Source organism: Montipora capricornis, chromosome 10 (assembly GCF_036669925.1).
Source record: "Montipora capricornis isolate CH-2021 chromosome 10, ASM3666992v2, whole genome shotgun sequence".
Taxonomy (NCBI): domain Eukaryota; kingdom Metazoa; phylum Cnidaria; class Anthozoa; order Scleractinia; family Acroporidae; genus Montipora; species Montipora capricornis.
Genome location: NC_090892.1, coordinates 39,698,764 through 39,711,263, shown reverse-complemented (window position 1 = coordinate 39,711,263; position 12,500 = coordinate 39,698,764). Strand labels below are relative to the sequence as shown.

General features: G+C 42.2%; 2 protein-coding genes across 2 annotated transcripts in view; one reads left to right on the top strand and one right to left on the bottom strand.

The window, feature by feature from the left end:
- The window catches only part of LOC138022422 (probable tRNA N6-adenosine threonylcarbamoyltransferase), a 25,380-nt gene extending 21,209 nt beyond the window's left edge, over positions 1-4,171 (top strand). Inside the window, exon 13 of the mRNA XM_068869548.1 lies at positions 3,778-4,171. Coding sequence (XP_068725649.1) covers positions 3,778-3,823 — 46 coding nt within the window. The 3' untranslated portion in view covers positions 3,824-4,171. The remainder of the gene's footprint in view (positions 1-3,777) is intronic.
- A 5,874-nt stretch (positions 4,172-10,045) lies between these two features.
- The window catches only part of LOC138022420 (protein phosphatase 1 regulatory inhibitor subunit 16B-like), an 11,469-nt gene continuing 9,014 nt past the window's right edge, over positions 10,046-12,500 (bottom strand). The window contains exons 9-10 of the mRNA XM_068869546.1: positions 11,505-12,348; positions 10,046-11,388 (exon numbers count right to left, since the gene is read on the bottom strand). Of these exons, the coding sequence (XP_068725647.1) occupies positions 11,102-11,388; positions 11,505-12,348 (1,131 nt within the window). The 3' untranslated portion in view covers positions 10,046-11,101. The remainder of the gene's footprint in view (positions 11,389-11,504; positions 12,349-12,500) is intronic.

Here is a 12,500-nt window from a genome sequence, read left to right as displayed (position 1 = left end):
GCGAATCATGAACGAAATCTTCGGCTGCTTTAGCTCTCAGTCGACTTCATCGGCCCCCTCGTTTTGCCACCAATAAACTCAGCAGTAATTTCAATTGATCTTGAGCAATTTTACTTGCTCTTACATTAGCGAAGTATGAGGAGAAAATTGCAAAAGCAATGAATTTGAAAGCCGTATTTTGACCTTGGCGCCAACTGGAAAATCAGTGAAGTTTGCGAAATCAGGCTGTATAAAAAGACACAATTCCCATTCTCCAGCTTCTTGAACACTTTTCGTTGTCGCAATCTTGGATGTTTCCACCTTAAAAGCACTGTAAACCTCGAACAGGCCGGGTGAAAGAATACCTTCGCAGCCAAAACATATAATTTATGCCAGACGGATTTCTGCAGGCGAGTTTCTGATTGGCGGAGATTAACAATGGCTCACCTCACGCGTCCAGCCGAGATTTCGGGAGTGAGCGCTGGCTCATTTCCCGAAACAGCGGCTGGTAATCGAGCCTAACTCAAACCAGGAGGAACTCCAGACATGGGCCTAGACCACTATGGGAAAGAGTTCCCTCTTCCCAAGCCAAACCACCTCAGCAGCATGACCTAGGCAGCTGATAAGGGACTGCAGTTGTCCTTTAAAACACCACCATAAGACCAATGATGGAGAAGATAAAGGAGAGAATACATTTTGTCATTTGGCAAAAATAAACTGGTTTCTTTTTGTCATTCGGCAAGTTCAATGCCCAAGGTATCCATGCAATTGGTAGGACCCATCCTCTTTGCAGGGTGAAGAGGTAAGCCAAGGGCTAAAAAAACTAAAAAAGCAATGGGCAAGCAGAGTCCAAACTGGGAAGAGTGGGGAAGGGGTGAACAGTAATGTTGCAACATGCAAATCCATTACCAAGCTTGGCCACCAGGGCCTCCCCACCAAATTCACAGGACTGCCCAGCATTCCAACGTCCAAACGACACTGTCAACAAGTGGGTAGTCCTTGGGGCCCATTCCCCACAAACGCAAGCACCAGTAGAAGACGACATGTCCAGAACAAGACGCCATCCACCAGATTGTCCCCCTTCATGCACGACGCCCAAACCATCGACATCCAAACTAGAAACCGGAGAGAAAAGGAAGGAACCAGCCACACGTCCCACAGCAACTTTGTTTGATACATGCGCATCAATGATTTCAGGACGTTGGTAAGCGGATGCCTTGTTTACCCCAAAGAATGCAGGAAACCACCCGGGTTGAATCCCAAACGAAAACCCCATGAAAGACCCCAAAGAATCCCAGACACCGAGGCTTGGTCAGGGTGGAGCCGAAGCCCCAGGGCAAACCCGTCAAAACCAAGGGCAGAAACCCGGGACAACGGAGACAAGTCCACAGAAACCGCAAGAGAAAGGGGGAGGGAAAACGAGCCTCCAACAAAAACAACCAGGAAAGGTAACACAATGCTGTAGACAACAAGAACTCTAACACTCCGGAAGAAACACCCCAAAGCGGTCTCAAATGGGAGACGAAACCACATTGAAGGCACAACGAGACTACTGGAAACGACAAAACCAAGAGAAAACCGCCACATCCCAAAGGGAAAGGGCATGGGAAAGACGACCCAAGAACCAGACTTAAATTCGTAGTGAATCATGTTGAAACGGCCAACAAGAAAAATGAAAACCCTGTGGCATTAAAACCATTTTGCATCAAAAACACAAGACCAAACGCGCTCCAGCGAAAGCCAAAGCCGAAAGGCAGCAAACCGCCCATAATAACAAAGATCACACAAGCAGAACGTAATTGAAGAGATGGCGTAAATTGAGTAACCCTAATGTCGTTTTCGCTTCTTACTCTCAAGGTTAAGGGATCTGGTTGAAGTCTTCTTGCGCTGCGGGAACTCTGAGGCCCGATGGTTGAAAGAATGTGGGAAGCGGCACGTGCAAGAGGGCGCCACACAAAAACCGCTATTCCAAGAATTGCACACCACTTCGAACCACTGCACGGGAACTCCCACTTGGTTCTGTGAAGAAATCTCGAACGGTAGAGCCAGCGGCATGAAACATTAATACTGAACCAATCTACAAGTCAAGCGGCGGCTGCATGCTCGCGAAATGCTTTATCAAAAGCCAACCAGGCGTTGCCTTGGAATTTAGTGGAACGTGCGCTAGATGAAAAGTCTATAAAGAGTTAAGTTACCAAAATCACGCCATCTCGAAGGAAAATAAGTTTCGAATATTAAAGACCAGGCAATGATCCTAATATCTTCCATTTTTCGATTGGGGCGCTTTATAAAAGACGTTAAGTTAATTATGCCGTCGAAAAGAAGGCGAGGCTCCGACTCGCTTTCCTTCAAATTGACCGAGAGAAGTTCGGCGAGATCGGTAAACTTTCCAGCAACGATGTGCGAAACTATGTTGTACGGAACCAGCGAGAATCCGGCCCGGCAATGTATGGCTGCTGAAGGGACAGCAAGGAGGACAAGGAAAATGAAACGAGGGAAAAAGATGGAGCACTTAGTGTGAACAAGCTCGCAGGCAAACTGAGCGACATTAGAGAGATTTAGCATCTCGTTCACGTAAAAACGGCAAACGTAGGCTTGCCGTTTCACGTAAAATAGATAGAACTTTGTGACTTTAGCATCGCGTGACCCACGGCAAGTCGAGTATTTAGTTACTAAAAAGCAAAAACAAAACTCGGAGTCTTTTTAAACATTGTCCGTAGAAAACGACGCTATATAAAATGAAAATCCTTACCCGGCTAATTTTGAGAGTTTCGATGAAGCTGTTTTGTCTCAACAGAGTCAACGTGAGTTCATGAAGAAAATTGCTGCAAGGAGTCAGTTATATAAGTTGTTTCCGCAAACAACTTCTTATGTAGAAGAAAATTTCACCTGTACGGCAAACGCAAAAATGCCGACTTCCACGTAGAAACGGCAAGCGGCAGCCGGCAAACGTAGAAAATGGCGGGAAAATCATGGTCACGTGGTCACTTTTGCCCTTCGCCTTTCATGTAAACGTGATGGTAAATCTCTCTTATCTCTCCATTGTTGACGAGGCGAACTTATTAACAAAAGAAGGAACCAAAATGGGCCCACCTGTGCCCGGAGAAGCTGGTAATTGTGCATTGGGAGAGGTCACTGGCAAACTGGGGCCCGGCAAAGAAAAACTGGACGCAGCCGAAGGTGTAGCCGACCAGCAAGGATAAAGCTGCGGTCTGATCATTGAGGTGTCCTGAGTCAAGCTTGGAGTGGGGGCTAATTGCGTTAACGATGGAACCAGTCACTAATTCTACAAATAGACCGAGGCTTGAGGATGAACCGAGCGCAACACCTGCTGAGCCTGCTGAAGAAGAACTTGACGTGGAAAGCTGGACTGACGGGATCCGGCGAATTGTGTTTTCTGGATCGGTGGCCAAAATAAGCGCGCAAATTGTTGCGAGTTATGTGTTTCGGCGGTATAAACTCGCTCTAAGCAAGTGAACACGAAGTAGCGCTTTCCGTGTGGATGAAATAAGTATAAGAGCAAATGGAGAACCAGGTTTTCTAGAGACCAAAAAGAAGCCAGCAAGCGTAAAAGCGACCCGAGACAAAGTACACGGCAATGCCCATGCAAACCTCCCTGGAGTCCCCCCAAATATCCCAGGCTGTATTTTCGCGTAAATTGCATTTGGCCTCATTTAAAGAATTCCTTTTTTCTTTTAAACTAAGCTATTTTAAAGTTTGCAGTGAACTGACTGGCCTCTTTAACACGGATTGTTTTCAGTTCTTGCTGAAGAAGTCTGCTCTTTTTTCTCTTGGCAGATTCAGAACGGACGAGGTTGAAGTAACTTGGAGAAATGACAGTTGACGTACAGATGAAATATTTGAGATTTGGAAGCAGTTACACACATCTTGGATCTTTTTCCACTTTTCATCACAGTGTATAGGCCACTAAAGTGCTTGTTCACAAGTAGAACAGTAACTGTTGTTTTTAGTAGATGTGATGAGAAGAACACTCTACTTTCAGAAGGAAAACGTCGTCTCTTCTTTACAAGAACTTATATATTTATTGGACTTGTGATTTTTTTATGTTCCTGTCTTTGCTACCTTGTAAAGCTGAATTTCCTTTGGCAATTTCCATCTTAGCAAAAAAATGAAATATTTTTGGAATGTTACGTAACCGTAGCTTGATGTAAAGTAAAATGCTTCCTAGAAATGGGTTTATCAACTGAGTTGATATGGAAAATTGAAAGCCGACGTTTCTAGCATTATCCTTTGTGAGAGCGAAATGAAGGGCTAATGCTTGAAACATCAGCTTTCTAATTTCGTTACAGTGGTCACAGTTTTAACATATTAACTCAGGCCCCATCCACACGTATCTGTATATTTTTGAATCTGCAACTTTTTCTTTGCGGATACGCCTTCCGTCCACACGTATCCGGCGAATTCGCTCGCGAATCCGGAACTTTTTCAATACGCTCTCCTTTACCTGCCAACTCTCACGCCTGCGGGTTGAAAACTTCGATCTCACGCCTGCTCACGCTTGCGGGCCAATTTCTCACGCCTGATTGGAAAATGTGAGTTGTTGCCGTCTTGCTTGACACAATTTCCAAAAATATGTTAACTCGCACCCATGTAAGGAACGAAAACCATGTGTAAAATAAATAAATGACAATACCTTCCTCGCGATCTCTGATTTTTGAAGTGAAAAGCACTGGGAGCGAGATCGCGTTTATACGCGTTTATAGGTCTTCGACAGACTTCGGCAGAACTTCGGAAGACTTCTGACTTCTTCGAAAGACTTCGGATGTCTTCGGAAATCTTCGGAAATGATCGTGCCGTCTTCAAAAATCCCAGCACTCCCAGGATAAAAATCTCACGCCTATATCTCGGAAAAAGTTGGCAAGTATACTTAGTCTCCAGAGTGGATATTTTTGAATTCGCTACGAATCCGGAATCGTGTGGACGCTGAATCCGGAAATTTATGTTATGACGCAACAATCCTCAAAATGGCTGCCGAGGGCTTCATGGCGCACCTCCTTGAGGATTCCCGAGTACCAGAGTGAATCCGGATACGTGTCGTCGGGCAAATTCGACTTGAATACGCCACGTGTGGATGGGAATATTTTTTAATCCAGAAAAAGAAAAATCCGAATACGTGTGGACGAGGCCTCAGTTGATACACCCATTCCTGTGTTCACTTACCCACCCAGCACCATGAAAACTATCAGTAATGCTTCCCAATAGACCCATATCACTCAATGTCCAAACAAAAGATTTTGCCCGTCGAACCTCTCATTCAATGTGAGGCTGGACGGGCAAAGACAATGCAAAGACAAAGCCTTTATTCCCCAAGGACTCCAAAATGGCCGCCGAGTGATAAAGGTGAATGAGCATGCCTCTTCTAACAAAAATTATTGAAGTCTTCTCATAGTTACTGTACTGCAAAACTGGAGCAAGTTGCTGTAAATTATATCAGTCGGGTCCATGTCCATGCTTGTTAAAAGGAGGCATGATAATTCTGATAGTCTTTAGGTTTTTCCCAACAAAGTTCATAGCGACAAGTTTTTTTTTTTTTGGTGTTGAGCTGGCGAACTACCTTTATGTTTAGAAATTACTATGGCCAAACGAGATGTAATTGGGAGAAGCTATTGTCTACTAATGGACTCCACCAAAATGAAAAGATGTTTTATGAGAGGGGAGACCTTACTACCCAGGGAAAAAGCTACTGGGGGTAGATGACATAGCCAGAAAGTTCCACACATGACACCTAGGCCAGGAATCAGACTCAGGTCTTCGGTAGCTGGGCCTAAAACAATTTGCATTAGATTATCTTGAGAGAAAGCAAAATGTGGTACTTTGTTCTCCCTTTGTGTTTTGACCTTTCTTTTTACCAGCCGCAAAGTCCAGCCACGTTACACAGCAACGTTACGTTAGGCACTGGCCCAATGATTCAGTTGAGGTGCAGCATTGCAAAACACATTCAAAGAAAGGTATCTCGTGTCTTTCAGTATTCGACACTAACGTTCTTACCTTCTTCAGACCTGTTGTCCATTAAAACTCAAAGGAGGCTTGTAAAAATGTCAATTTTGTCGGTCCACTAGAGAGGATATAATGAAAGCTATAACAACCAGGTGATTTGGTGACGTAATTTGGAGGACTGGGAAGAAAAATTTTAACGCCGTATCCCACAACCGCGCGTGGCCTTAAGGCCGGGACACACTAGGCGACAAGTCGCAGCGACATGTCTCTGGGACAAGTTACTCCATGTGTACAACATGCAAAACAAGTCGCTGCGACACGACGACTGTTCGGTGCACACCCAGTGATCTCGTATGAGGTGAAATGTGATCTAGTTTTCTAATTCAATATGGCTGACCATAGGACGCTCTCTCATTGGCTCATTTATATTTTGTCGCAGCGACTTGTTGCCGGAAGTGTACACACGATGCGACAACGCTGCTTTCGCTAATTTTGTCGCTGCCATAAGTCGCACGAATTCAAACTGGTTTGAATTCGTGCGACTGGTTCTGGGCGACAAAATTCTGCCGCAGCGACAATGATTTTCATGAAATTAACTGTGTCACACAAGGCGAATTGTCCCCGCGACGTGTCGCAGCGACTTATCGCCTAGTGTGTCCCGGCCTTTAGGTGTTATTTCCAAACTTCTTGCAGTATTTCCATCGCCAAAACTCAACAGATCATTCCGTGTCTACCACATTTCCTGTTACTGAATGAACATTAGAGTAGAACCGACTTGATCTAACCTCGCCTCTGCCATGTTGAATTCAAAAATAAGGCCGCGCACGGTTGTGGGATACGGCGTTAAAAACTTTTCAACCCAGTCCTCCGAATTACGTCACCAGATCACCTGGAAACTGTTATCTGATAATTTGGTGTTCACTGGTCACTTAGTAAATGCTTTACGACCAGATCAAACGCAATCGAGAACATTTCATGAATTTCCTTCATCGTTGTCACAACAAGGCTTTTTTCTAGAAAAACCGAACTGAAAAAGACTCATTTTCGCAGTTCATTCACAAGCTTGTTCGATATCAAAGTATCTCAGCGCATTTGGCCGTGGGAAAACTGGGTTGCATTGTAACAAGCATTCCTTTCGAGCAACTACGAACATTTTCCTCGTTCAAATCTGTTTTGAGGTTTGTACCGATTATATTTTTAACAGAAAAGTAAATGACAGGAAAGAGATGTAACTTTGCTAATTTTTTTTAATCGCGTTCGCGGCGACTACGTCATATTACTCGTCACTTTCTTCGTCGCAAGTCAAATCGTTCCGAAAAATATTAGTCGAACAAAAATTCTGATTTCTCGATCAGGCAGGTCTTGAGGCGCTGTTACACTGTGAAATGTTTCGTGCAACTTGTCTCGCAATGTTTTGGCGACATTGTGGCGGGGCAAGTTGCACGAAACATTTCACAGTGTAACAGCGCCTTTTAATAGAGTTGTTTACTTTCCCACGGATACATTTCGCTTGCCCCGGGCAATCGGGCAAGCGTTAGTGTCGAACACAGAGACCTTTGAATGTATCATTAATGTACAACTTGTGGTTATTTACATTTTTGTTTTGCACTTCTCAGAAGGTCATTTAATTATCAAACCCTATCCAATCCAGAGGTTGCTTCAAGCTCTTGTTTCACTTACCAAGGATTGACAATATTATTTGGGAGCAGGAAGTTAATAAGTATGCCAAGTCTACAATTCTTGTTGTTTTTAGTTTGGTAAACTTGCACAAAAAAAGAAAACAATTGTTCCTTTATGAATTAGATCTGCCAAGGGTTCACTAAGGGATGGGAACTGGTTTACTTGACTTGTCTGACTTTGTCAGGTTGTTTTTATCATCTCTATTCATCATCTTCAACCAAAAAGTTACAAATGCCTCTGTAAATCACCAATAATAATATTATTGCATTATTAAAGTATTGCAATATGCAATGTTTAATGTGACCCAAGAAAAAATAAAAAAAGTGGGTTTCAGATTTTTTCTCAAATTAAGGACGGTGCCTGCTAATTCAAAGGTATTTTTGCCCGGTTTACTGGATAGGTGGGAAAAGCAGATCTTAACAAGTGTTGTTGAAATCCAAAAAGAAAATTGGGGGTAACCACGCATTTTTCGAAGATAATTAATCAACAATATTTGTAAAAAGCTTTAAAATACAAAACAATGTATGTCATTCTTTTACAAATTGTAGCTTAATTATCTCTGAAAATAAGTAGTTACCCCTGATTTTCTTTTTGGACACCAGCCTGCGAGCAGGCCCTCCGAGGGACTGGGGTTGGGGGTAGAATGAGGGCCTGCCCGCATGGCTTTGTATTTTGAATGTCGCGTCCAAATTTTGGACGCAAAATACTGATTGGCTGAAATTAAATTACCTCGTGACGTCACCATTGACAAGCTCCGACAACAAGAAAGCCTCTTCAGGTGGTCAGAAATGCGTCTGAGAAAATTGTAGAATGTTGCAATTTACCATAACTTTACATAATTAAAGGTCGGGCAACGCGATGCAATGGCCTCTCTACTGGAAGGAAGGAAGTTCTATCTCTGTTATCCACAGAATTCGAGAAAAGTCTTATTTCCCAACTGTTTTTCGTAGCGGCCAAAATACGAGGGCGACTTCATGTCACCGTGGCTGCCTCTGTTGCTGATTTAACGATAGAGGAACTCTACACGATTTTAGCAAGTATTAGGCTAAGCCGAAAAGGCGGCTCCACAAATGATTGCTCGATCTCCTCGTAACTCCGCAATACTCCGATACACTTGAAAACAAAATATTCCAATTTTCAAATTATTGAATTAGTAAAATACATATCTATAACCACAATTGAAATAAAATGGTGTAGGTATTAGAATATCTGTCTAGTATTAAAGTGTGATGTAGCAGTTGTAATGTCTGTATTTCATTAAAATAAATTTAAAAAGATAATTCCGCTTCGCTTTACCGAAATTTGGCAGCAGTTGTGGTCGACGAGTCTCACACAGTGGAGATGCGGTCAGGGAAAACGAATGTCTCTATTACGATTCCCGTCGTTTGAAGTTTGTGTGCTAAATTTTTCCCTGACGAACGAAACACTTTTTCCGCGGAAGGGACTTCGACGAATTACCGTACTGAATATTCAGCTACGCTTTACAGCATCAGCAATAGTTGTTAGGCTTTTCTGGCGAAGGCTTCCTTCCTTTACATTTTTTTTTAGTTTCTGCCTCGGGCAAATTAAAATACACAACGCATGGGTTTCTGTTTTCTGTGTTTTTTTTTCAATGTTTACTTCTGGTGCGCGCTGATTGGCTAATCTTTGACAGCTCTCTCAGCGTGACATCAGGAGGCGGCATTCAAAATTCAAAGGGATGCGTGCAGGCTCTCCTTCTCTCCCACCGAAGAGAGAGAGCCTGCTCGCAGGCTATTTGGACACCAGAAGCACTTGCTAACTTCTGCTTTCTACGCATAGTTTTGAGCCGCGCAAAAATATCCCTGTATTGGTAAGCACCAACCATAGGAAATCCGAGTATCTCGAGATGCGCAGAACGTATGCGCAATAACAGTAGGCACCGTCCTTAATGCATCCCAGGAAATGCAAGTAGTCAGATGAATGCCCATTTCAATAAGCATCACTAAAGCGTGCCCTTGAAACATCACTTGTGTCTGGGAATACAGACAATAATATTAACTATCAGTGTCTCATGTAACATTTGCTTCTCTAGTTAATACAAACAGCAGAATTTACCCTGACCGAAAAAATGCAACCAGTAATCCTAACAATTGTTGTTGGAAATTGGCAGCACGACACTTTGTGTTGGATATCAAAATTGGGTGTGCATCTAATTACTTCACTTCAGGACAGGGTGCCATGACATCAATGCGGACTGCTGTACTACTTCAACTGTTTGTTCCTCGAAGTTAGAAAATTTGGATTAAATCTAAGCTACAGAGTAGAAAGTTGGGAAGAATTAAACGTGTGACTGTGTTTGACTGAAACAATTAAAAATGAATTGTTGTAAAAATATTGAGATATTTATGTGTATGTGGGGGTCCATATTTTTGTTACTTTATCTTTTATAAAAAGTCAGAGGCGAAATGCTTTTGGTCAGTTACAGTACAGTAGTGTATTCTGAACTTTTTAGGCATTATTTCCTTTGAAAGAAACAAACTCAGTGAATGATTTACTGCCAGGTTACCTAAACATGATCCCCACTTAAATTTTGCAACTTAAAACTTTTATGAGTAAAAAATTGAGTGACATTTACTTCCTCCATGTTTAGGATTAAAAGGTTTGAGAATGGTGCAGGATCTTATTTAAAAAAGTAAAAATTGGATAATTTCCATTCCATATTTGTAAAGTTAAAAAGGCCACGTCCATTAAAAAAGATATAATCGATTTGTCCTTTTCAATACCATAACATTCTTCAGTTCTTGAAAAAGCAATGTTTCCTTGAGGGTAAAATACCAAGTGAATGTTTACTACACCTACCAAACTCACATTGTTGTCTTCTAACAACGCACAAATTAATCATTAAAGTGCTCAATCGTGACAATACAGAACAAACAATATATTACTCTCTCCCACCCGTTTTTTAGTGCAAGTCCCAGACACTGAACTGAAACTTTTGACAAGCCAAATTTGAATTTGGGTTGACCTAAACCTCTGTATTTGACAACTCACTTTGTTAGCTGAACCGTTAGTCAGGGAGTTTCGTCGATAAAAGTTCTTGAAATATATTTGGCCCATGAAAGTTCTAACGGGTCTGAATCAATAGAAAAAAAATCCTGGTTACTTTAGCCAAGAAACAGTGGATGTTCACTAATTTAGTACCAATGGATTACCGGTGGTACCAAACTTTTTGCACGTTATTTAATTCATTTTACAAGGTTCAACTTGTGCATGATATTTTCAGCATCTGAATTTGGCCTTGGGATTTGGAGTCAAAGAATTTAGATGAAACGGGACGGGACGTTCAGGCAGGAAATCAGTGATCAAAAAAAAAAAAAAAAAGAAATTCAAGAGGTGTGGTGAACCCAAAATCATTCTCCAATTCACGTAAATGACTTCGATATTTGGAAATTTATCTTGGCCTTTTCCTTCCTGCAGCACTGTAGAACACACCAAAAATCCTTCCCATTGTCTTTACCCTAAATCATAGTAGAATGCAACATGAATTTTTCTGTCCTTCTACAACAACATCAGTAGGCTGTGTAAACCTCTTCTTTGATTCTTGCGAGGACGACGTTTTTGCATCATTAATGTTGTTTGTATCAGATGTTTGTTTGGGTGGAGTTATCTCACTTGAAACCTCAAGAGTTGAGGGTGTATTAGTGGAATTATGCAGTGGCACTTGGGGTTTGGTCTGTTTAGCATTCACTGTTTGAGACGATAATTTGACGTCTTCTGGTGACACAGGTGTTGAAGCCTTGATGTCTTTGGCTGTGGTTTGAAAACAGTCATAAGATAGTCTCATATAGATCTGTTTTTCTCCCTGTCTTCACACATCTTACATAATTAAATCACTGAAAACATATTAAACAAAAAACAAGTCATACCTAATTGATGTAGGGAAGCCTCATTGATTTCCCTTAAATCCCTAGACTTCCTTTTGCTAAATGAGTCAGGATAGCCTGAAGTGTCGGAAGGTGATGCTTGATTCCTCCCACTTGTACTTCCAGACGATTGCTGCACCACTGGTGCACTTGTGCTTCCTGAAGATCGTGGCCGGGGTACTGGGCGTGGCGGTGCTGGGTGTGCCTTGGTTGATTTTGGCACTGTGACAGGCTGAGTTGGCTTCGCTTTTGAGCCAAGCTCTGACGAAGGCTCAGCTGCAGATGTCCTTTGTTCAGTTCTACTTGTATATCCTTGAATGGATTGACTATTCACAGTAATTTCTTTTGTTAAACTTGGGTCTTTAGGTAGCTGACGATGACCTGCAGTTGGTGACCTCGCTGGAGGACACGATAGAGGAGTGATAGTTTCTGACAGTTTAAACGTTGTTTTGCTCTGTTCCAAACGCTCTTCAGTTGTGATTCTGCTCTTAGACTGACCAGTTGTTGTTACACTACCCTGTAATGGTGCTGCAACATCTTGTCTCCTTGTTGTAGGTTGACTAGCTTTAGTGCTATTAGTTAAATCAGCCAATGGTTTATTCTGACCTCCTGCCATTGAGGACCTAACATCTCTAACTTTGTTTTCGCTCTTCTCAATGATCTCTGAACTTCTTTCATGGATCCTAGACGAGGAAACTTCCACCACCATTGTATCAAAACCTAAAGGTCTTTTATCCTCCTGTTGTCCCCTTGATGGTGTCAAAGACTTGTCTTCGCCATTTAATTTATGGTTCCCCACATTTGTGTCTATATTCTTTGGTTCTTCATTCCCAGTTTTCTTTTCATTCTAAAAACATAAGCAGGACCATTATGATTCGACCTAAGAACTGAATTACTTTGACTGTGGTCTGCATCTTGTCTTGTCTTGTCTTGAAATTGATGAAAAAGGGTTGGAATACAAAAAGAGTAATTTGAGGCAAAGTATCCTCCATTTAATCA